At 41.9% G+C, this 25,082-nt stretch overlaps 1 protein-coding gene across 2 annotated transcripts in view; it reads left to right on the top strand.

Moving 5' to 3' along the window:
- The window catches only part of LOC126334618 (probable serine incorporator), a 90,219-nt gene that overhangs the window by 56,577 nt on the left and 8,560 nt on the right, over nucleotides 1-25,082 (top strand). The window contains exons 7-8 of one of the 2 annotated variants that reach the window (XM_049997036.1): nucleotides 6,696-6,893; nucleotides 20,858-20,896. In XM_049997036.1, the coding sequence (XP_049852993.1) occupies nucleotides 6,696-6,893; nucleotides 20,858-20,896 (237 nt within the window). The remainder of the gene's footprint in view (nucleotides 1-6,695; nucleotides 6,894-20,857; nucleotides 20,897-25,082) is intronic. The other variant, XM_049997037.1, reaches the window with a different exon arrangement.

Here is a 25,082-nt window from a genome sequence, read left to right on the forward strand (position 1 = left end):
CATCGAAGTACGTGCCAAATTTCATGCGTCTGTAAGTTTTAGCCCATCTTCGGGATTTCGCGTTCTTCTGAACTTCGCATGTTTTTCGGTTGCCTCTGCAACAGCATTCGGACCTTTTTTGTGTACCACGGGGGATCCGTTCCATCTCTTACCAATTTATGAGGTATGAATATCTCAATTGCTGTTGCTACTATATCTTTGAATTTGAGCCATATCTCGTCTACATTCGCATAGTCAGTTCGGAAGGAATGGAAATTGTCTTTTAGGAAGGCTTCTAGTGGCACTTTATCCGCTTTTTTAAATAAAATTATTTTGCGTTTGTTTCTGATGGATTTGGAAGAAATGGTATTGAGCCTAGCTACAATGACCTTGTGATCACTAATCCCTGTATCAGTCATGATGCTCTCTATCAGCTCTGGATTGTTTGTGGCTAAGAGGTCAAGTGTGTTTTCGCAACCATTTACAATTAGCGTGGGTTCATGGACTAACTGCTCGAAATAATTTTCGGAGAAAGCATTTAGGACAATCTCGGAAGACGTTTTCTGCCTACCACCGGTTTTGAACAAGTATTTTTGCCAACATACCGAGGGTAGGTTGAAGTCCCCACCAACTATAACCGTATGAGTGGGGTATTTATTTGTTACGAGACTCACTTTCTCTGAACTGTTCCGCAACTGTATCATCGGAGTCTGGGGGTCGGTAGAAGGAGCCAATTATTAACTTAATTCGGCTGTTAAGTATAACCTCCACCCATACCAATTCGCACAGAGTATCTACTTCGACTTCACTACAAGATAAACCACTACTGACAGACACAAACACTCCACCACCAATTCTGCCTACTCTGTCTTTCCTGAACACCGTCTGAGACTTCGTAAAAATTTCTGCAGAACTTATTTCAGGCTTTAGCCAGCTTTCTGTACCTATAACGATATCAGCTTCTGTGCTTTCTATTAGCGCTTGAAGCTCAGGGACTTTTTCAGCGCAGCTACAATAATTTACAACTATAATTCCGACTGTTCCTTGATCCAAGCACGTCCTGTAATTGCCAAGCACCCTTTGACATTGCAGCCCATCCCGGACTTTCCCGAGGCCTTCTAACCTAAAAAACCGCCCAGTCCATGCCACACAGCCTTCGCTACCCGTGTAGCCGCCAGCTGAGTGTAGTGAACTCCTGACCTATTCAGCGGAACCCAAAACCCCACCACCCTATGGCGCAAGTCAAGGAATCTGCAGCCAATACGGTCGCAAAACCGTCTGAGCCTCTGATTCAGACCCTCCACCCAGCTCTGCACCAAAGGTCTGCAGTCGGTTCTGTCAACGATGCTGCAGATGGTGAGCTCTGCCTTCATCTCGTAAGCAAGACTGGCAGCCTTCACCAAATCAGATAGCCGCTGGAATCCAGAGAGAATTTCCTCAGATCCAAAGCGACACACGTCATTAGTGCCGACATGTGCCACCACCTGCAGCTGGCTGCACCCTGTGCTCTTCATGGCATCCGGAAGGACCCTTTCCACATCAGGAATGACTCCTCCCGGAATGCACACGGAGTGCACACTGGATTTCTTCCCCTCCTTAGCCGCCGTATCCATAAGGGGCCCCATTACGCGCCTAACATTGGAGCTCCCAACTACCAGTAAGCCCACCCTCTGTGATTGCCCGGACCTTGAAGGCTGAGAATGATCCTCTGAAACAGGGCAGGCAGCTGCATCTGGCTCAGCCAGAGACAGTGCCTGAAACCGGTTTGTCAGACGCACCGGGGAGGCTTTTTGATCAGCCTCCGGGAACGCCTTTCGCTGCCTGCCATGCCTTGGAACGACCTCCCAATCAACCACAGGCGAGGGCTCAGCCCCACTGCGGGCAGCAACCGGGGCAACCACAGCGGCAGACCGATCTGGGGACAGACGGGACGAGGTTGACATCCACGTGATACCCAAGTCCGGCTCCCCACAGTGGTGCCCATTGGCAACAGCCTCAAGCTGCGCGACCGAAGTCAGCGCCGATTGCAGCTGTGAGCGAAGGGATGCCAAGTCAGCCCTCATCCGAACACAGCAATCGCAGTCCCTGTCCATTCTGATCGATGTTGAACAACAGTTACCGAAACACGAGTCCGTGCCTAGATAACGCAAGCGAAACACGCAAAGAATGTATAAACTAACCTGTACAAATGCCTAGCGACTGCGCTACAATCTGCTGAATTTACGATTACAGTAACTAAAACTCGAAATTGCACCTCCTATACGAAACTCACACGCAATTTAAATAAGAATCTACGAAGTAAACACTAAAGCGCGATGCTACAACTGTCAAATACTATAATTCGCCCGAAATATATGAATTAAACAATGCAAGTACCCAAAAACACGCAAAGAAATTAATTAAGCTATCTAACAAACAAGTAAGCTAGGATTATATGACTTGCTGCTGCAGCTGCATATCCAACGGCGGCAGGGAGCACTGATACTGAAGTGATGACTGTTGGAGCATTCGACAGGCCATAGCAGAAGTAAAATCAGCGACATCACAGAATACCGACACATTAGTTCTTCATTTTTTCTTTGCTGAGAACTAGTCCATTGCTTTTCAAAATGAAATTCAAAGTTGCCATTGGTACACATTGCAGGTATCAATATTCACAATTGTTGCTCACTTCCTAACTGTCTTGCTACTATCAGTGATAATCTCATTCACGACAGTGCACATGCATGCCACACTGTCAGCATAATAGTTGATGACAGCATCTAGAGGCCATGCATTTCCTAAACATGTGTATGTCACTGATGTGCAGTATCTCATTTTAAAAACCACTTGAAGCTTTGTGAGTTTGGTCAAAACTGTAGTACAGGAATTAAGACAAAAAAAAAAAAAAAAAATCAGCAACAGGTCATGTGAAAAGGGCAAGTGGATGGGGTAGGAGGTATATGTAAAAATGTTGCAACAACATTTAATCTCCTGCATGAAGATGCTGATGCTATGAGAGCAACATCCTGGAGTAGCTCATACATTGCAAGAACAGTTCTCCACGAAATGCAGCCTGTTACTATGTGTGAAATGCAGAGACCACAGTAGAAGTCAGAAGACTTTGTAGTGAGGCACTTTGTTTCTTGTGTGTATGACAATCAGTGGGTGGGACAGATAAGTGTCTGACTCCTTAATGACACCTCGTGGTCTTGCTAATGCTTTCAAATGGCCATCACCAAAAGATCAGTGTGCAGTTCCCATTTTCCAAGTACTGCTCTTGTTGGATAATCCTTGTCCATGTGCAAATTCAGCTCGGCTATAAAAATTCAGTGAGAAGGAGATGATGAAAAAAAATGAACTCTTTTCAACAGTGCAGTGTTGATTATTACATTTCAGGCAATTTTAATTCATGGAAAGTCATGACAGAAGACACTAATAATTTGCGAATAATGTCATAAAAAGAAAAACGGGTATAAATGTCTGTGTCTCATTTTTGTCATAAAATGCTTTCGAAGAAAATTATGAATTGTTTTCCAACTCGCTTATAGTATTGTAAAGTAATTACTTTTATTCAGAAATACATTTTGCATGACATTTACTAAAAATCAGCAATCAATTTAAATAATTAAGTGTCCATGATTTTCGGACTTTGAGAGAGAACTATTCAACAAAACATCATCGATGTGAGCCTTGAGAGCCAAAGGCCCACTCTTGTACCCTTGATTACTGCATGACACATAACTTTTCGCCTTGCCTGGGCCTGTTAACACCTCCATTGGACTGTTAACTGAAAACATGTTTCTTGGTCAGACAAGTCTTGTTTCAAATTGTATTGAGCGGATTGACATGTATGGGTATGGAGACAAACTCATGAATCCATGGACCCTACATGTCATCAGGGAACTGTTCAAACTGGTGGAGTCTCTGTAATGGTATGGGATGCAAGCAGTTAGTGATACGGGACCCCTGATAGGTCTAGGTACGACTGACAGGTGACACATATGTAAGCGTCCTGTCTGATCACCTAAATCCCAACAGACCCGGGCAATTAGAGGAGAATAGTGTGACACCCCCACACGTCCAGAATTGCTAGAGTGGCTCCAGGAACACACTTCTGAGTTCAAACGCTTCTGCTGGCCACCAAACTCCTCAGACATGAACATTATGGAGCGTATCTGAGATGCTTTGTGTCGTGCTATTCAGAAGAGATCTCCACCCCTCATAACTCTTAATTTATGAACAGCTCCACTGGTTTCAAGATGTCAATTCCCTCCAGCACTAATTCAGACATTAGTTGAGTCTATGCCACATCATGTTGGGCACTTATGCATGCTTGCATACGCGATATTAGGCAGGTGTACCAGATTTTTGGCTCTTTAATGTATGTAGATAAATGGCCCCATCACACTTTACTGGAGCACTCCTGATGATACCCTGGTCTGATGAACACTTGCTGTTGAGGACAGCATACTGGGTTCTATTACTTAAGAAGTTTTAGAGCCATTCACATATGTCCTTTTCACAAATGTTGTGGAACGTGGTGTGTGTCCTTTTCTGATGTTCATTATAAGCAAAAATAGATCATCTTCTGGCCAGCAACTTGAGTGTGAAACAGACTTATCTGAGTAAAGCTGTTTAAAATGAAAACACTTCATAAACTGAACAATATTATTGTTCCATTATTGAGAAACCTACTTCAGTCCATAAAGGCTTTTCATAATTCGCAGACTGAGGTTGAATTGTCATTGATGAAACCTTCAGGCTGTTCCATGAAAACTACTACTTGCAAATCACGACTGAGAAAGGCAGTTTCTACATCAAACTGCTTCCAGCCCATATCATACACTACAGCCAAAGCTAAAAGAGTAGAAATTGATTTATACCTAACAAGTGGAAAAAGTTTCTCCATAATCAATTCAGGATTTGTGAAACATCATTTTGCACGTAATCTAGTTTTGTACCTTATTTTACTATTATGACTTCACATTTCATTTTGTAAACCTATTTAAAACCAATAGCCTGATGATCTGGAGACAGATTCACTAAGTCCCAAGAGTTATTTATTGCCAACCAGTCTCTCTTGAAGGCCATTTCCACCTTGGAAATTTGCTTCATCAGTGACTGCTGTGTAAGACACACAATTTTGGAAATGAACAAGAAGACAAAGTTTGTCAGTGTTTCTAAAATTCATTCCAAGTTGAGCAACTTTCTCAGTAGCCCAGGGTCCTTGTTCTTGCATGACTACATCTCCATTTTCCAGAAACTGTTGAATTTCACATTCTTGTGCTTCTTTTGGGAAACTATATATGTATTTAATGTTGTTGTTCCTCAGTTGTTTAGAACACCTTGTGGTGTTTTCATTGAGAACTGTGTATCATGAAAGTTGTTTTTTTCATTACAGGATCATACAGCCTACAATTGTTATTGAAAATAACAATAACCATCTTTGATTTGCTTTGAAATTTGGATTAAATCTGTTTGGGAATATGCATGAAGCATTCAGATCCAAATCTCCTCGTATACTTTAATAACGTTTTCTTCCAAAAACCCTCTCTCCTAAGGTATCTTTCCACAAATAGACTTATTTGCTCAAAGACTTGATGAAAAAGGTTGCTGTGTTAACAGCTTCTGCCCAAATTTTGCTTGGAAGACCAGAATATAGTAGTACTGTGCACTTCCTACTGTTCACATAACCTATTCAGATTACCATTGTTCTTTCACGGCTGATGCTAGTCATCTTTAAATGATAATGAAGCTTATTTTTAACAATTTTTTATCATTTCTGGTAACTTTAAGCAGATTCCTTGCTTGCCTTCACACCACCTGCTGAAACTCTAAGAATACAGAGGTAATGTTACTTTTGTTCTTAGCACAATATACAAATCTGTATGAAGTAAAATTATTGATATGAGTGGCATCTTCCCCCATACATCTGCATGGGCAGATGTCTGGAGTACATGCATGTTTCCCCACAGGGCACACTTAACTCTACTGTGGAGCATGTGCTCGGCTTCCATGTGGCCCCAGCCTTTGCAGCATTACTTCCTTCCCATATTGTAAGTGTATACTTCCACTACCCCTTTCCCCCTCAGCCTCTCCATTGGATGGTTTTCTTAGTGTAGAGCCTGCTTGGACCTGGTTTTTGATTTGGGACACCAGGTTCTACTTCTGGTGTTTTCTACAACTTTTCATTAATTAAACATGGTCTCCATTGTTGGGTTTGACCTGCCACCAATTTTCAAAATTCCTCAGAAATTTGAATCTTGCAGGGAAGTTCACCCAATGTGGTGGTAGCGCCCCTGACCACTCAGGAATCAGTGTTTGCACCTGAGTTGAAAACTCTCTGTGTGTGTGTGTGTGTGTGTGTGTGTGTGTGTGTGTGTGTGTGTGTGTGTGTGTCATTGTGACTGGGGCATAGTCACTATGAGCATTGTGACTGGCCAGGTAGCTGTTGCTGAGGTTGGGTGGCACCCTTGGAGAGAGGCTCCATTTGAAGTGGGTGGCACCATGGCAGATGAGCCACAAATCAAGTGAATCAAGTTATTTCTTGCTGGTGGCCACACGGCCCCAACTGTGTCTGTTGAAGGAAAATAATGTTTTAGTGCGATAATGGTCGATTCTCCTGTGTACACAACTTGAAGTAATATGAATTACTTTGAGGAAGTTTACAGAGGATTTCAAAAAGGAAAATAAGTATTTTCATCTACAAAATGCTATTTTGCTTGCTTTTGCAGATACAAACTGTAAGCTGAGTCTTCTGAACACTATATCTGGAACTACAGAGGATCCTAATAGCAACAATGTGAAAATGGAAGGAATCATTGGGCTTGCTATATGGATGTGCTGTGTATTGTATTCATCCCTGCGTACAGCCTCCAATTCATCAAAGATCACTATGACAGAGCATGTGCTTGTTAAGGATAATGGTGCAGGTAAGTTCTTGTTGCTATTAATGTAAAGGAATGCAGATATTTCTTTGTAATTGGTAAGCCTCTGACTTGTCATGTATAACAAACTGTAAGTATTTCAGCCAGTTTGGCAGCTAAGGGTCAAAACGCCAGATATAGCACCTTCTCATTTACTTCATGATGATACAATCATATGTTTCCATTGAAAATATTTGTCACTGACTATCTGTCAGCTGCCCAGAATGTATAGCTAAGTGGTGTATTGGTGAATGTATATGCTTTTGTTTCATTAAATACACAATTTCTACAGCTACATCAAAATGTGTGATGATGTCTACTATGTAACACACATTATAGCAGCACCCTGCAATGTTCTGTCTGTCTTCAGTCTAAAGCAGCAGTGTGAGCATATACTCTGTTGTCCATTTTTATGCATCTGATGCTGGTTGCTGCCAGGACAGCCTCAGAAAAATGATTGTCATCATTTGAATACTATTTCATTACTTGCATCTTACCTCTAATGAATGTCTCTTTGACACTTGCAAGAGGAACATGATAGTCAAAACTTGGCCGACTCAGAGCAGGGTGAAAATGAGGGGACATCTATCTCGGCTTAGGCACCAACACCCAACAGCTGCCAAGAAAATGATGGTCGAAGTTTGGAAGCCACTTCATCAGTAACGGAAAGGAGAGAAATAAAAAGAAATTAAGAGCGGGTGTGGCAGTGAAATGATCGCTATGTAGTGCTGGAATGGGAACAGGGAGGTGGCTGGACAGGTGAGGACAGTGACTAATGAAGCTTGAGGCCAGGAGGGTTATGGGAACATAGGATGTCTTGCAGGGAAAGTTCCCACGTGCGCAGTTCAGAAAAGCTGGTGTTGGCGGGAAGAATCCATATGGCACAGGCTGTGAAGCAGCCATTAAAATGAGGGATATCAGGTTTGGCAGCGTGTTCAGCAACAGGGTGGTCCACTTGTTTCTTGGCCACAGTTTGTCAGTGGCCATTCATGCAAGCAGACAGCTTGTTGGTTGTCATGTCTACAAGAATGCAGCGCAGTGGTTGCAGCTTAGCTTGTAAACCACATGATTGCTTTCACAGGTACCCCTGCCTTTGATGGGATAGGTGATGTTAGGACTGGAGTAGGTGTTGGTAGGATGTTGTATGGGACACGTCTTGCATCTAGGTCTATTACAGGGGTATGAGCCTTGAGGTAAGATATTGGGAGGAGCAGTTGTGTAAGGATGGATGAGTATATTGTGTAGGTTAGGTAGATGGCAGAATACCACTGTAGGAAGGGTGGGAACGAATCTGCAGGACACTTCTCATTTCAGGGCACAACGTGAGGTAATTGAAACCCTGATGGAGAATGTAATTCAGTTGCTCCAGTCCTGGATGGTACTGAGTTACGAGGGAATGCTCCTCTGTCCCTGGACTGTGTGACTTTGGGAGATGGTGGGGTCACTGCAGATGCAAGGACCACAGATGGCTAGGCTGTACAGAAGAGCTTCTTGGTATGGAATGGGTGTCTCTTTACCACACTGTGCCCTACTCGTCCTATTGATGCCACCTCCCTGTACACAAACATTCCTAGTGCCAATGGCCCAACAGTACCTTTCCAAATGCCCTATGGATTCCAAACCAACAACCTCCTTCCTAGACGCCATGACCAACTATATCCTCGCCCACAAGTACATCTCCTTTAAAGGCATTACATACAAACAAATCCGGGATACAGCTATGGGCACCCACATGGCACCGTCCTATGCCAACCTAGTCGTGGACCACCTAGAAGAATCCTTCCTAAAAGCCCAGAATCCTAAACATCTCACCTGGTTCAGATTCATTGATGACATCTTTACTATCTGAATCGAAGATGACACCCTATCTACATTACTCCAGAACCCCAACAACTTCTCCCCCATTTGCTTCACCTAGTCCTACTCAACCCAAGTAGTCACCTTCCTAGATGTTGACCTCCACCTCGGAGATGGCTACATAAGTACCTCTGTCCATATCAAACCTACTAACTAGGAGCAATACCTCCACTTTGACAGCTGCTCATTCCATACAAAGAAGTCCCTTCCGTACAGCCTAGCCACTGATAGTCGTCACATCTGCAGTGACGAGTAGTCCCTCTCGGAATATACCGAGGGTCTCACTGAACCATTTACTGACTGTAATTATCCTCACAACCTTGTACAAAAACAAATCTGCCGTGCCTTATCTTTCCAGTCTCCCACCGCCTCCCAAAGTCCCACAGTCCAGCCACAGAGGAGCATCCCCTCGTAACTCAGTACCATCCAGGACTGGAGCAACTGAATTATATTCTCTGCCAGGGTTTCGATTACCTGATGCTGTGCCCTGAAATGAGAAATGTCCTGCCCACTATCCTTCCCACCCCTCTTACAGTGGTATTCTGCCGTCCACCGAACCTACACAATATACTCGTCCATCCTTATACAACCACTGTTCCCAATCTCTTCTCATGGACCATACCCCTGTAATAGACCTAGATGCAAGACCTGTCCCATACATCCTCCTACCATCACCTACTCCAGTCAGGTCACTAACATCACCTATCCCATAAAAGGCAGGGGTACCTGTGAAACCAGTCATGTGGTCTATAAGCTAAGCTGCGACCACTGTGCTGCATTCTATGTAGGCATAACAACCAACAAGCTGCCTGTCCGCATGAACGGCCACTGATAAACTGTAGCCAAAAAAACAAGTGGACCACCCTGTAGCTGAACACGCTGCCAAACATGGTATCCCTCACTTCAGTTACTGCTTCACAGCCTATGCCATATGTATCCTTCCCCCCAACACCAGCTTTTCTGAATTGCGCAGGCAGGAGCTTTCTCTGCAACATCCTATGTTCCTGTAACCCTCCTGGCCTCAACCTTTGTTAGTCACTGTGCTTCCCCATCCAGCCCCCTCCCTGTTCCCATTCCAGCACTACACAGCTGTCATTTCACTGCCACACCCAGTCTTTTAATTAATTTTTATTTTTCTCCTTTCTGCTGCTTCCTCCCTCCCCTCCCCAACTTCTCTCGTGCCCTCTGTTTAAACTGCAGCACTTTACTGCCTCCCACTCCCATCGTACTATCCCTCCCCCTCCCCCTCCCTGTCCCAACCTCCTCCTTAACCCCATGCAGTTGCTACTTCAGTCATGCACTGGTGCTGCTGCTTGCAGTGTGGTTTGAGTTGCCAGAGACTGCAGATGTGTGTGTTAGTTGCGTCTCTCTGTCTCTCTCTCTCTCTCTCTCTCTCTCTCTCTCTCTCTCTGTGTGTGTGTGTGTGTGTGTGTGTGTGTGTGTGTGTATTGTTGACAATGGCCTTAATGGCCAAAAGCTATAATTTTGTGAATCTTTTTGTTGTGCCTATCACGACTTAGCATCTCTGCTATATGGTGAGTTGCAACTTTCCTTCTCTAATAAAGTAACAAAAAAATATTGTCTCACATTTCCATGACAATAATAGAGATAAGAAGACTAAAAGACTGTTTTTAAACCACAAATTCAAAGATGAGCTTTTTCATTTCAAAATTTGAGTATTGTCTGAATTCAAACCTGGAACCTGGGACATTTTGATCACTGGTTAAAGATTTTAACCTTAGGCTGTTACATTGTAACACAAGGAGAAAATCAGTTCTCACTTCACTTAGACGACTAGTTCACCCAGCCAATACGCTACCATCCCACATGGGTATACACTGCATGAGAGGACTGATTAAGTAGTTTCGAAACTTTGACTGTGATTTGCTCAGAAATTGAGTGTTGGCACATAAGCCAAAAGTCTAGGTGGTTCAAAATGAATATATGTGTTTTAAGGCTTTAAAGCATTTATTACATTAAATTTACAGTTATGAATAATTCGTCAAATGAAATAGAAACTCGCCGTTTTTTTCTTTAAAGTGTTAAATTCGAGCACCATTCAGCACTTGGCACACATTGAGTTGATGGGCGACTTCTTCTTAAACCTTATTAAATCAGCTGGTAGTGGAGGCACATATACATGATTCTGTATGATCTCACAAAGGTGAAAACTGCATGGTGTCAGATCAGGTGAACATAGAGCCTTTGTGAAACTAGACCTGTCACCTGGACTCTTGCAGCCAACCTAGCGGTCAGGTACATCATTATTAAATCAATATTGTGCTGAGTTGTCCACCATCTCGCTGCCAAATAAAATTCAGTGGTTCAGCTTCATCCAATTGAAGGAGGAGCCATAATTGTAGCACATAAAGATAAAAAACTAGTTACAGTAGCTTCACTGAAAAAGAAAGGCTCAAAAACTTTCTGCTGGGATATGGCACAAAAATTTAGGGAAAAATCATTCCAACTGTATTATCCTATGGGTATTACATTAAATTCAAAACAAAGCCTTTATAGTATTTTATTTATGGAAAGCCATTTGTCAATTTACTTAATTGGTATTAATGAAATTCTTGTTTGAGTGAAACGTGTAGTATATTTTTCACATGACTGTGAAATTGACCTATCTTGGTAACATATTGCAGGCATATTTCTGTGTCCAGTGTGAAACAGCATTGTGTATTTTCAAATTTGTGCTGAATTGTCCACCATCTCATTGGTATTTTCAATGCTAATTTAATAACTGCATATTTTAGGAATAAAGATACTATTTTTTTATTTTCCTTCCCTCCCCCCCTCCAGAATAGTCCTATTTTAAGAATATATACTTTCCTCCAGGACACACTCTCTCTCTCTCTCTCTCTCTCTCTCTCTCTCTCTCTCTCTCTCTCTCTCTCTCTGTTATATAGACGTATGTCAACAATGACTAAAGTATTTAAAGTATTTGAGTACACTCATTTTCTGATCCAAAAGCAAAAAAATGTGTCCCAGTTAATGGTACTGAGCTTTACACTTATCAGAAAAAACCACATAGCACAACTCACTGAAATGGTGGGTAGATTCAAAATAAACTGTCAGTGACATTTTGGTATTAATATAGTCTAACAGGTGGCCGCTTATGTTAACACTGGCTTGCATTAGCAAGTTATCAAACATGAGTACTTACATGACCACACTTGTATAACTCTCTTGTCAAACTAGTTTCAGAGAGCCTTAATCAGCAAAAATTTCTGTGGTCAGTAACTTCATTTGCAATTTTATGTCACACAAAACAGCAAGTTATTAACTAATAGGCAATAAAAAGTTCAGGTTTTCTGAAGATTTCTTGTTCTCTCGATTACAGATAATCCAATCCGCTATTAATTGCGAATTTTTTTTAAAGAGGTTCAAATGGCTCTGAGCACTATGGGACTTCACATCTGAGGTCATCAGTCCCCTAGAACTTAGAACTACTTAAACCTAACTAACCTAAGGACATAACACACATCCATGCCAGAGGCAGGATTCGAACCTGCGACCGTAGCGGTTGCGCGCTTCCAGACTGAAGCGCCTAGAACCACTCGGCCACACCGGCTGGCTTTTAAAGAGGGGCAGGCTGCCAAACCAGCCGACTGAGAGCAGGAGAGTCACCACAGGGCATTTCAATTTCCATTTTCCTGAAAATAGTTTGGACGTGGGGTAGAAAAATGCTTTATGAAGAAGCGTGGCACTGCACTTTGGCATACTTAAGACGAATTAACACATCTTACATTTCCTCGAACACTGAAAAGCTTAATATCAGGTCGAGGTCTACTTCATTGGGAATCTGGACATACGAATGTGCCCTTTAAGTATGCACTTTAAATGTGCAAATTTTAATTTGGTTCAAGAAATTCCGATGCTCTTGCAGTATCCTCTGATGTCTTGTTTCTTTTATGACATAATGTATGATCTTTCAGTGTTTTACACATACATACGGGCTTCCTACGTCATGGTAGCTGTGCAAGCGTGTGTGTCGCCTGTTATCTGTGCTCTCTGGCAACTGCTGAAATTAACCTATTTCTAACAGGCAGGTCACAACTTTCAAAGTAAATATCCTTTTACGTAAGTTGAGTTATGTGCAAGAATATACCATGAATTTATTAAATCACAGAGCGTTTGACTCGCAATTAAAAATCAACTCTTTGATGACGAGCCATTTAGAAGTATTTTGAACCCTGAAAAGCAGACATTTATGTCATTATTAAAATTTTTACTGGCACATTTGTGTGATATATATTAAAGTGTAACACACGCAAAAATTTGAAAGCTTAGTTTCTCTTGCAGCTTGAGACCAATATTATATGTGAAAGCTTTTCTTTTCTTGTAGCAACACTATGTATATTAATTTTAACTACACTCCTGGAAATTGAAATAAGAACACCGTGAATTCATTGTCCCAGGAAGGGGAAACTTTATTGACACATTCCTGGGGTCAGATACATCACATGATCACACTGACAGAACCACAGGCACATAGACACAGGCAACAGAGCATGCACAATGTCGGCACTAGTACAGTGTATATCCACCTTTCGCAGCAATGCAGGCTGCTATTCTCACATGGAGACCATCGTAGAGATGCTGGATGTAGTCCTGTGGAAAGGCTTGCCATGCCATTTCCACCTGGCGCCTCAGTTGGACCAGCGTTTGTGCTGGACGTGCAGACCACGCGAGACGACGCTTCATCCAGTCCCAAACATGCTCAATGGGGGACAGATCCGGAGATCTTGCTGGCCAGGGTAGTTGTCTTACACCGTCTAGAGCACGTTGGGTGGCACGGGATACATGCGGACGTGCATTGTCCTGTTGGAACAGCAAGTTCCCTTGCCGGTCTAGGAATGGTAGAACGATGGGTTCGATGACGGTTTGGATGTACCGTGCACTATTCAGTGTCCCCTCGACGATCAACAGAGGTGTACGGCCAGTGTAGGAGATCGCTCCCCACACTATGATGCCGGGTGTTGGCCCTGTGTGCCTCGGTCGTATGCAGTCCTGATTGTGGTGCTCACCTGCACAGCGCCAAACACGCATACGACCATCATTGGCACCAAGGCAGAAGCGACTCACATCGCTGAAGACGACACATCTCCATTCGTCCCTCCATTCACGCCTGTCGCGACACCATTGGAGGCGGGCTGCACGATGTTGGGGCGTGAGCGGAAGACGGCCTAACGGTGTGCGGGACCGTAGCCCAGCTTCATGGAGACGGTTGCGAATGGTCCCTAATTTGCTGGGAAGTGGCGGTGCGGTCCCCTACGGTCTTGGCGTGCATCCGTGCGTCGCTGCGGTCCGGTCCCAGGTCGACGGGCTCGTGCGCCTTCCGCCGACCACTGGCGACAACATCGATGTACTGTGGAGACCTCACGCCCCACGTGTTGAGCAATTCGGCGGTACGTCCACCCGGCCTCCCGCATGCCCACTATACACCCTCAAAGTCCGTCAACTGCACATACGGTTCACGTCCACGCTTTTGCAGCATGCTACCAGTGTTAAAGACTGCGATGGAGCTCTGTATGCCATGGCAAACTGGCTGACACTGACGGCGGCGGTGCACAAATGCTGCGCAGCTAGCGCCATTCGACGTCAAACACCGCGTTTCCTGGTGTGTCCGCTGTGCCGTGCTTGTGATCATTGCTTGTACAGCCCTCTCGCAGTGTCCGGAGCAAGTATGGTGGGTCTGACACACTGGTGTCAATGTGTTCTTTTTTCCATTTCCAGGAGTGTATTAACTTTCCCGGTTTGTGTGTTCGTGCTACTTAACAGTGATGTTGCTGTTGGCTGACTACATCACGTGTTCTATGCTCTGAATATCGGCTGTCATTGGCTGGCGAGATCACATGACATGAGCTATGAACAGCTTACAAAAGCGCATCGAAATCTCAACTTCAATGATTCGGAAAGTAACATGTGGTGTTTGGTGGAATTTCATAATACAAAAATATGCAGTGTACATGTTGCTGCACATCAAAAATATTTCCAAAACCTGTCTTTTTCCCTGAGTTTTGTTTTCTGAAGTGCTGAGGAAATTGTATAACCATTCAAAGGATTGATAAGGGAAAATATACGGTCACCTGGGAGAAAGTGTACTATTAACCGGGAAATCCGGGAAAAATCCGATAATTTTTTTCCTTGTCCACGTATACATCCTGATTAGTGTATGACACCCCAGTTTTCGCTATTAGTGTATGACAGTAAAGAAAAAGAAAGAAAGGGAGAGGAGAGAAATAGTGCTTATTTACCTAAGAACTTCGACATGTTCATAAAATTTTGTGTAGAAAGAACTTTGAGGCTCTTGTAATTAGTCTGTCCTGAGTGCTGTGGCTAATTTTTATTTAATCAAACAACATTTTTTTGTTTTGGTTATGAATGTATTTTAGAATGCTGCAGAATGATTTGAGAAGTGCATGTTTTCAGGTTTTTTCTTTTCATTGATGTGTCATTACAGGTTTGCAATTCTAGAATGTGTGGTACGACAGTATGTCAGTCATCCCACATAGACAAAAACACACATATTGTGATAGTGATAGTTGAGTCAGAGCATAAAGTCATATGAGGATGACCAGACTTACGTAGCTGTGACATTCTGTTTAAACTGTGTTGTGGAGCTGCCACCTTCCACCCCCATCCCATCCCACCCCACCCCACCCCAGTCCACCCAGTGCAGATGTTTATTAGAAACCTTGGGGCTGTTGAACATTGCAGATGACAAGAAAACACAAACTATTCAAATTTTTTTAAGAATCAACTTCACTGTACGCATCTGATAATCCTCCTGGAGACAAATGAGTTAACTGACTCCAGAAAATCAGAACAAAACATTGTAGGAAGTTTAATTCTATATACCCGTATTTGTGAAGTCCAAAAGGCTATACGTAGATCATCAAGTGAATACTGCACTTTATGAGTTACAAAAGTATTTCATGAAGTTCAGTAGGGACACCTCATCAGCAAATTGATTTCAGACACTTGGTCAGGTGTGCAACTGGACCAAGATCCATTCCCAAATCTCCGGTCCGACCATAACAGATACTGTCATTGTGGACCCTCTTGCTATCCCCAACACCTTAGGCCGCTATTTGGCAGAGGTTTTGAGCGCCACCCAGTACCAACCCACCTTCCTCCTTCAGAAACGAGTAGAGGTGGCTCAGATGATATTTGTGTCTCAGAATTGTGAATGCTACAATGTCACCTCTAGTATGAGAGAACTAGACCATGCTCTCACTTCATCCCAATTTTCCACACCAGTGCCGGACGATTTTCATATTCAGATATTACAGCCCCCTTTCTCTTGTGGGCAGGCACTTTCTCCTTCACATATACAGTCACATTTGGGTAGATGGCACGTTTCCCAGACGCCAGTGTGTAGCCACTGTCGTACCTATACCTATGCCCAGTGAGGATAAACACCTTCCTTCTAGCTACTGTCCTGTTTCTCTCCAATTGTTTGCAGGGTGGTGGAATGTATGATTCATGGCCAGCTGGTATGGTGGCTAGTCTTTTGCTGTCTACTACCCACTGCACAATGTGGATTTAAAGTGCACAATTCTGCAGTTGACTATCTTGTCACTTTGTCGGATCATATAATGAACCCCTTTCTGTGGAAATACCAGACTGTAGCCATGGTTTTGATTTGGAGAAAGCCTGCAACAACTGCTGGAGGACTGGTATCCTCCATACAATATACACCTAGGGCTCTCAAGGCCACTTGCCACTTCCATTTCCTTCAGGAATTTTGAAAAGACAATTTTCAAGGTACTACTCCATAGCCATCAACCCTATTATGGTTGTCGCCAAGCAGGCATCTCTGACTGCCTTTCATCAACGACTTTGCAACCTATTGCAGCTCTGCAAAGACTTATCTCCTTGAGTGGCACCTTCAGTGGTCTTGATCATCTTCACTCGTGGAGCATCAACACTGGATTTCGCTTTTCCGCTGACAAAAGCACTTTTGTGAGTTTTTGGCAACACACTTGGTTTCTTCCATCAGCTTTACATCTTGGGCCTGTTGCTCTTCCATTTGCTCCCATGTCTTACCTGGCCGCAAGCTGTACGTGGTCTCTCTGTGGTCTACATGTCGTAAGTGGCACTTCCTGGGGAGTGGATTGGACCACTCTCCTCCACTCATACCGTTCCCTTGTCTGTTCAAAATTAGACTCTGTGTTGTGTTTGTTCATCTGCACATCCGTCCATCTTAGGCAGACTTAATACAATCCACCACCGTGGAATACATTTGGCCACTGGCTCCTTTTGCACTAGCCCAGCTGAGTGTTTCTATGCAGAAGCTGCTGAACCACCATTGTCATACCAGCGTGATGATCTCAGTGAATACGCATGCTGTTTGCCATTCATGGACACCCACCCTACACCCTCTTTTTTTTTTTTACTGTCAATATGGGGTATGCCGTTCTTCTGTTACCGCCTGGAGTCCGCATTTGGCTACTGCTTGGGCAGCTTAACTTCACATTACCTTCCACATTCCTGGCATGTGTAAACCTTTCAGTGCCATCGCCTCGAGCAGCAGACCATGTTCATCTTGAACTTCATTCATTTCCCAAGGAAACTATTCTGGATTTATATATACTAAGATGGTATCTGTTCTTTCGGACATTTCTGAAAGAACAGATACCATCGGTGACCATGCAGCTCGTTAGAATGAAATTACAACGAAATGAACACCCTTAGCTGCTTACAGGCATTGTCAATGGGGACAGATAAAAATGTGTGCCCTGACTGGAACTCGAACTCTCCTGCTTACATGGCAGACGCTCTATCCATCTGAGCCACCGAGGACACAGAGGATAGCGCGACTGCAGGTATTTATCTCTGGCATGTCTCCTGCGAAACCCACATTCTCAACATATTGTCTCGCACTACATTCATAGTGCCCCCACCCATTATAGTCGTTATTCGCATCGCGTTCCTGATTGCCATAAGAGTTCGGGCACTGTTTGTGCATTCGCACAGATGGTGATGGTGATGATGATGATGATGATGATGATGATGAAGTGGCCGGTGAGCCTTAACTGTATATATACTAAGATGGTATCTGTTCTTTCGGACATGTCCGGCTCACCGGTCACTTGATCATCTTCTTCTTCTTCTTCTTCTTCCTCTTCTTCTTCTGTGCGAATGCACAAACAGTGCCCGAACTCATACAGGAATCGGCAACACACCGCGAGTAATAAGTATAATGGGTGGGGGCACTACGAATGTAGTGTGGGACAATACGTTGAGAATGTGGGTTTCGCGGGAGGCGTGCCAGAGATAAATCCCTGCAGTTGCGCTATCCTCTGTTTCCTCGGTGGCTCAGATGGATAGAGCGTCTGTCATGTAAGCAGGAGATCCCATGTTAGAGTCCCAGTCAGGGCACATATTTTGATCTGTCCCCTTTGACGTATATCAACACCTGTAAGCAGCTAAGGGTGTATATTTCATTGTAATTTTATTCTGGATTTGATGTATCACTTGTAAGTTTCTTGACCTCCGCATGCAACTTGGCGATAGCACCTTTGTGTAAACCGGTGGCTCTGACTGACAGTGATTTTGGGTGTTCCTTCCATCATCTGCACTGACCATTTTTGGTATTTGTTTCCAGAACCCTGCTCAATATTAACAGCAGAGCACTTCGCCCTTTACCATGCCACCCATGCATCTCACAACACAGGCTTTTTAATTGTCCTATATACTCAGATTTTCTCCGTTCCCTTCAGAGCCTCAGTGTGCTGTACACAGTCCACCCCTTAGTGCAACGGGTCCAAGAAAGTTTCCACTTGCTCGCTATTGAGGGAGTCACTGTGATGTTCATATGGGTTCCTCGTCACGTCGGTCTGATGGGAAATGAGGCTGCTGAAGCTGCTGCCAAGGCTGCAGCCCTCCTACCTCGGCCAGCTAGCTATCTGTGTTGCCATCTGTTAGCGGGTGGTGTCACTTTGGCATCACCACTGGTCTTCTCTTGACAAGGACAAGTTCCAGGAATTTAAGCCTCTCCCAACAGCTTGGCTGACCTCCCTCGGCCCTCTTGTCTTGAGGATATCATTTTAGCGTGGGTGCGTATGGGCACTTGTCTTTTTAGCCATTGCCATTTGTTAAGTGGTGATCCCCCACTACTTTGTGCTCATTCTCGCCAACCTTCGGCAGTTTGCCACTCCTTGACCAAATGCCCTTTTTTTTAACCACTTGTGTTCTAGTATATGTTTGTCCTAAGTTATCAGCCATTTCAGTGAATGACGTGGTGGCTGTTGACACTGTTTTACTTTTTATCCATCCTAGTAATATGGGGAGGAACATTTAATCTTTGACTCGGGACCTCTGCTGTCTTTACAGCATATTTTGTTGACCTTACACACACACACACACACACACACACACACACACACACACACACACACACACACACACACACACACACAAACCACAACCTGCAGCAAGACTCTGTTGTGTTTCTATCCTATCCACTGCACGTCAGTCAGCTATATGTATTTTACGTATTATTCCGTCCAGGAATTTTCATTGTTGTAATATGTAAAATTCAGTCATCAGTTGCACTGGTAGAAAATTTCTTTTGCTTTACTGGTTTCAGCAGATTCTTCTGTCATGTTCAGAAGTTTAATATTGGTTTAGGAGATGTAAATGTCATCGTATAAGCGTAATTCCGTGACATGTCAAAAATACACATATTGTATGAGATGATTGTAAACACATTAATAATTTACAGTGAATTAATCTCATTTATGTACATAGTCAAGTTGCTCTAGTAAATCATGCCACTTTGTGCAGACATTAAAGAACACATCAGCATCTGGATAACCTTCACATAGTTCATGACATTTCTTGACGTGCCTGCATGTTAGGCATATAATTTCATGAACCTGTGTGAAACTTGGTCACAAACCAAACATCGTGTAATTTTGTGAAATCGGTCAGTGAATTGTTTGTTTGGGTTGAAGTGGTATGGCAGATAGTATCTATGGAACCCATCCAAAACCTTTCAGGTTTGATCACATAACGTGCATGAGCTCCCACATTTCTTCATTTCACAAAATGATGACTTTCTGTTGCCTGCATATGTGTGTGACTTTTAGCACAAAGTAATGTATACATTATATGCCCAATGTTTGAAGTTAGAATTATTTTCTGCGTTGTTCGATTTAAGTTCGCAATGTGATATGCATCCAGTGCGTATATCTTGAGGGTTACTTTCAGCCTGGAATAACTGCTGCTAGTTAATATGAAGTTTTTACAATCTTACATTGTTGCCCAAGATATTTGATTTTAGCTTCATGAACTGTTATTACAGGGCTTATATTCTACAAGTGATGGAACAAAACTTTGCAAGTTATAAACATTGTTATGAAAATAAATTCCCTATCTGTGTAAATAGTTATGAAAGTAGTGTAATACATGCCTACCTTAGAAATTTGTTTGAAAATGTCTTATTTTTAAGAATGACTTAATAGATTTACTTATATGATTAAATAATAAGAGATGGCTTACATTTAGTATATATTCAGTACTTAATTGCACTTTTTTCTTTAAAATGACTATTTGGTTGTAAAAATAATACTGCATTGTTAAAAATTAGTGACTCTGAAACTATTAATAGACTATCTTGGCCCTTCAGCTTTTTAAGAGAACTCTTTCCTGTTCCACATTTTATACTGATATGAATAATACATTTTACTGTTTCGTAATTATTCAGCTCAACAACTATAAAATTAAATAATGAATGTGTGCATTTACAAAGCCAAAGCTCTCCTACTGATAACCAGTTATCTTCAGTATTAGTGAATTAACAATAAACGGATTAAGCATTGTAGTTTGAAACGATTTCCAACTATGTTAATTTTTAGTGGCTGTAGGTCATCTTAATTACTTATAGTAAACATCAGGACAATTACCGACGCTGCTGCTTGCAAAAAGTCTGTTATTAGAGTATGTTTTGACTTAAACCAAAGGAAAGAATCAGTATGTGATTTTTAAAGCTGGATTCTTATTGCAAAAGTACTTTTGTAATTAAAAGAATATAATCTGTAGTAGAGAATTTAGCATATGTAACTATTTTGCCAGTAACATGCATTTTTTGTATCCTGCAGTGCGACATACAGGGGAGGCATCATTGGTAGCTAATGAAGGTAGGCACCCAGTTATATATCTTTTTCCCTATGGTGCATTGTCTGTGGTGTGAAACTAAAACTTTTAATAATCAGATCCAGCTGCAAGTATATTGACATTCATTATGTGCAGAAAATCAGTGATGCTGCTGTAGTCATTCATCTCTCTGTTGCAAAATGTCAATGAACAATGAGACATACAAGAGAAGCACCCAATTGCTTGAGGTTAAAAACTATTTCGAAGGAGTCTGTGCATCTTTGGACTAATATATATATATATATATATATATATATATATATATATATATATATATATATATATATATGTGTGTGTGTGTGTGTGGTGAGGGGGAAGGGGGGGTTACTGGGTTAAGTAGGTATTAGCAACCTCCACTGGCTTTCGAAATATCCAAGCCAACTGGTTAATTAATGTAGTCTCTCTCTTTTGATTGTTAGTATCCTGATATGGCAAGATAGTGAACTTTTGAAGTGACCAGTGATGTAGAATTGTGATATATTACATTCTGTTTCATTCTGGCAGATGCAGCAAATTATTCAAATGTTCAAATGATTGAAGTCTCTTTTGCAACTGTGTGATTGTTTTATTAATTCCAATTAAACAACTCAAACACTGAACCTAGCAAGAAGCAGATGTGAAATCGCTAAAAGGTGAGTAAATAAAAACTTTGAAAACATATGGTTGAGCACTGAAAGCGTTAAGTAGAGGGCACGTTTGACGTGTTGGCCGTGGAGAACACACTTTATCATGAACTAAAAGGTACTTGAGGAGAACTCTAAAAAGAGGGTAAAAGATAAATAGTAGAAACATTGAGTATAAAAAGTTGGGAGGGCAGAAGGGTGGGATTAAAATATTAAAATATCAAGTAATAAGAGAGAAATGTTATGTACTAAAATCACTATAACAGAAGGAACAGCTGGTGCAGTGGTAGGTGTACATTTATAGCCAACAATCTGAATGAAGTGGAAGTTCAGTGCCCTCACGAACTGTAAACACGCAAGTGGAGCAACTAGATTACAAAATAGGAACTGCGTGAGTTGGAAGCCAGCCAGGTGGCAGCTCTTCAGCAATGGAAGTATGAATGATGTGTAGGGGAATGGGAGCAAGAAGGTTTATATATGTAGGGAACCTTATGTATTAATATGAAGGAATAGGAGGGGGAAGAGGTAAAAGAGGAAATTAGCAATGTAAGGGTCATGTAAGAGAGAGAGAATGTTATACGAAAGGTAAAGGAACTAGCTGTGTTACATAAAAGAATGGAAAGAAAGGTGCCATAAGTGTTGAAAGAAAGGGAGCTGGGAAACCAATCGGTTTTAATGAGGAAATAGGGTAAGAGTGGAGGGGGGGGGGGGGGAGGGGGGAGAAAGATTTCATTTTGGGAAGGCAGCGAATCGCGTAGTATCGCAAAGAGTTAGATGTTTTTGTAATCAGTTGCTTGTTGCGACGTTGGTCTGCAACCCGTTTCACAAGCGTGGAAATTTCTAATTCTTCCAGAAGTGAAAGTCCTTTTTTTCCCTTTGGGGCCATTGTGGAGCATTTGAGATTTATTTAGAGGAGGCTGACTACACGTGGTTAGTTGTTTTTGACGGTGCCCATACTAATTAAAAGGCGTTCTTGAAATCTGGTTTTAAGGGCTTGGTCAGTTCGACCAGACTGTAAGCACAGGAGTGTGTAGGCGCTGAAGAGCAGTATAGGTCTTTCAACAGTCATTTGTTGTGATAGAAACAATGTTGGGCCTGATCGTTAATTGTGAAAGCTATCTTCATGTGATGACTTTTAAGAAGGCTGGCAATTCTGTAAGAGAGGTCTCCCTGAAAAGATGCAGAGACATAAATGGGCTCAGAAGTACTCACCCTGAGGTTGAGGAGGTGCTATTTTTAGAGGTTTTTTTATTCTTTTTCTTTTTCTTTTTCTTTTTTTTTAATTGTGTATTCAGTGTGCCAGACTAGAATGGTAAACATTGGTTCTATCTGTGTGTCAAATTTTTGCACTCTTGTTCAAAATGGTTTCTAACTCTAAGGGAAGGTCACATAAACCATCAACCATAGAAGAAAAGAAGCTTCTTTTGTAACTGAAAGTTTGCCAAGATGTCGAACAGATGATTGTCACTGGTTTTGGGCTTTCTATAAATCCCAAATGTGATTTGGTTATTGGATAAAGTGAATGTTAGATCCAAATAGTTGATGGAGCACTCAGTTGACAAAAATTAGTGGGTGAAAAGACATCTGGATGAAAATGGGGGAAAAAAAATCTAAGAGTAGGTGTAAGTCATCCGTGGACACATTCACTATAATAAAAATATCGTTCACATTTGTGCAGTAGAAAAGGATTTTCTTGCAAAGGGTGGAAGCTTGCTTAGAATAAGTTTCTTGAGGAGACTGACAGATATATCTCCTAAACACCCTAAGAGCCCCTTGCCCATTACAAGGCCATCTGTTTCTTTAAGCATGTTGCTGTTAAAAGAAAAATAATTGTATGAGGTAATGAGACAGAGGAGAAAGATCAGTTTGCATATTTCATCTGGATTTAATTTTGCCATTTCTGGGCATGTCAAAAATATCTGTTGTTTCTTGAACAAGAACATCAGTTTAAAGGTTTTGTATGTCAAAGGAAGACAGGTTGTTTAGCAGACTCTTGGTCTCCAGTAGCTCATTATTGAGTAATAGTGTTACTGTTGTCAATAGCAAGTACAGTGAGAGAATGGAATAAGTTTGTTTACAAACAAGACACATGGTACATACCATTGGCATTGGCACAAAATGTAGTTACTGTTATGAGTGGGGAGACCATTCATAAAATGCCTGCATCTACACTTATACTCCACAAATCATTGTGAATTATGCGGCAGAGACCATGCACAATAAGTAAAACATAAGTGTAGAAATTTTTTTTGGACATAGTTCTGGAATTTTTGAACAGATCTCATAAAAGGATTAAATTGAGAAACTTTTCTTTGGTGTTTCTATTCTCATAACAATTTCCAAAATTTTGCCTGTAGAGTTAAAAGTTGATTCAGCTTGGAGACGGTAGCATATATTGTAAAGGAACTGTGGAGATTATCAACATGTCTTAATTGTTCACATATTTGCTGAAGTTTATTAAAACATTTAGTAAAACAGTTACTTCCTGATTAGAGTGTAGCTGAAGAATTTTGTCTGTCATGTTTTTCCCCCAATGCTACACAAGCAATCAGATTTGGTAGTGGACTAAAGATAATGATGACTGTTGCTCAGTACCAAACTTATTTTCTTAGACTTCATAAAAACTCTGTTCTTCCATATGATACTTTAATGTCCATCTTCACAGGCATTACTTTGCATTATGGACCCTTTTGTGAATCAGTCTTGGTGTGTGACAGCAAAGAGGTTCTTGAAGATTTAAGATTCTTGTAATGTTCATTACCAGTATGAATTTAAAATCTCGTGCAAGATTTTTAGTGACTAGACTTAGATACAAAAGTTTCTGATTTGTCATTATTAATATAACAATCTATATTGTACTTGTTTTCGACCATAGAAATGTAATATCAAGCCAATAATGTTTTCTTAAACAGTATGTATACTTCTACATCAAACAAGACATTCCAGCATTGTCACTATTGATAATCACATCCAACAATAATTTACACTTGACATTTTTGTAAAGTCATAGTTTTTCAAAATCCTGTCTTCATTTAAGTAGCCTAAAGTATCATCAGTGTTTGGGAGAAAACATATGTCTTTCATAGTAACATTTTTTTCACACTCTAAATTGCAAGATGACCCTAGTACCCATCCTGTTCCTCACAAAAAAAATAAAGTATTGCTTCTGAGATAGTTGAATAATTCCAGCATGTAGCATTTTGTGTACTGCTTTCTGAATTGTGATGCTCCATTAGCATACACACTTTGGCAGTCTACTGGCATCACTGGAATGTATTGACTGTTATCATTGTCTCTTTTATAAAAGAACTGAAAATGAAGCTTAACCACCTCTTAAAATGAGCAGTTAATTCACCCTCCCCCCATCCACCTCTAGTGAACAACATTCAACTCCTCTGGCAGGTGCAAGGGTGAGCATTCTGATGTCATATTCCTTCGCTGTGCACTTGTTGTCCCTCCCTCCCAGCTGTCAACATCCATTCTCTCCAACCCTGCCCCCTTTCTCCCCTCACCCACTTCACCTTACACAGCCCCTTATCCAAGTTAA

Source organism: Schistocerca gregaria, chromosome 2, assembly GCF_023897955.1.
Source record: "Schistocerca gregaria isolate iqSchGreg1 chromosome 2, iqSchGreg1.2, whole genome shotgun sequence".
In the NCBI taxonomy this organism is placed as follows: domain Eukaryota; kingdom Metazoa; phylum Arthropoda; class Insecta; order Orthoptera; family Acrididae; genus Schistocerca; species Schistocerca gregaria.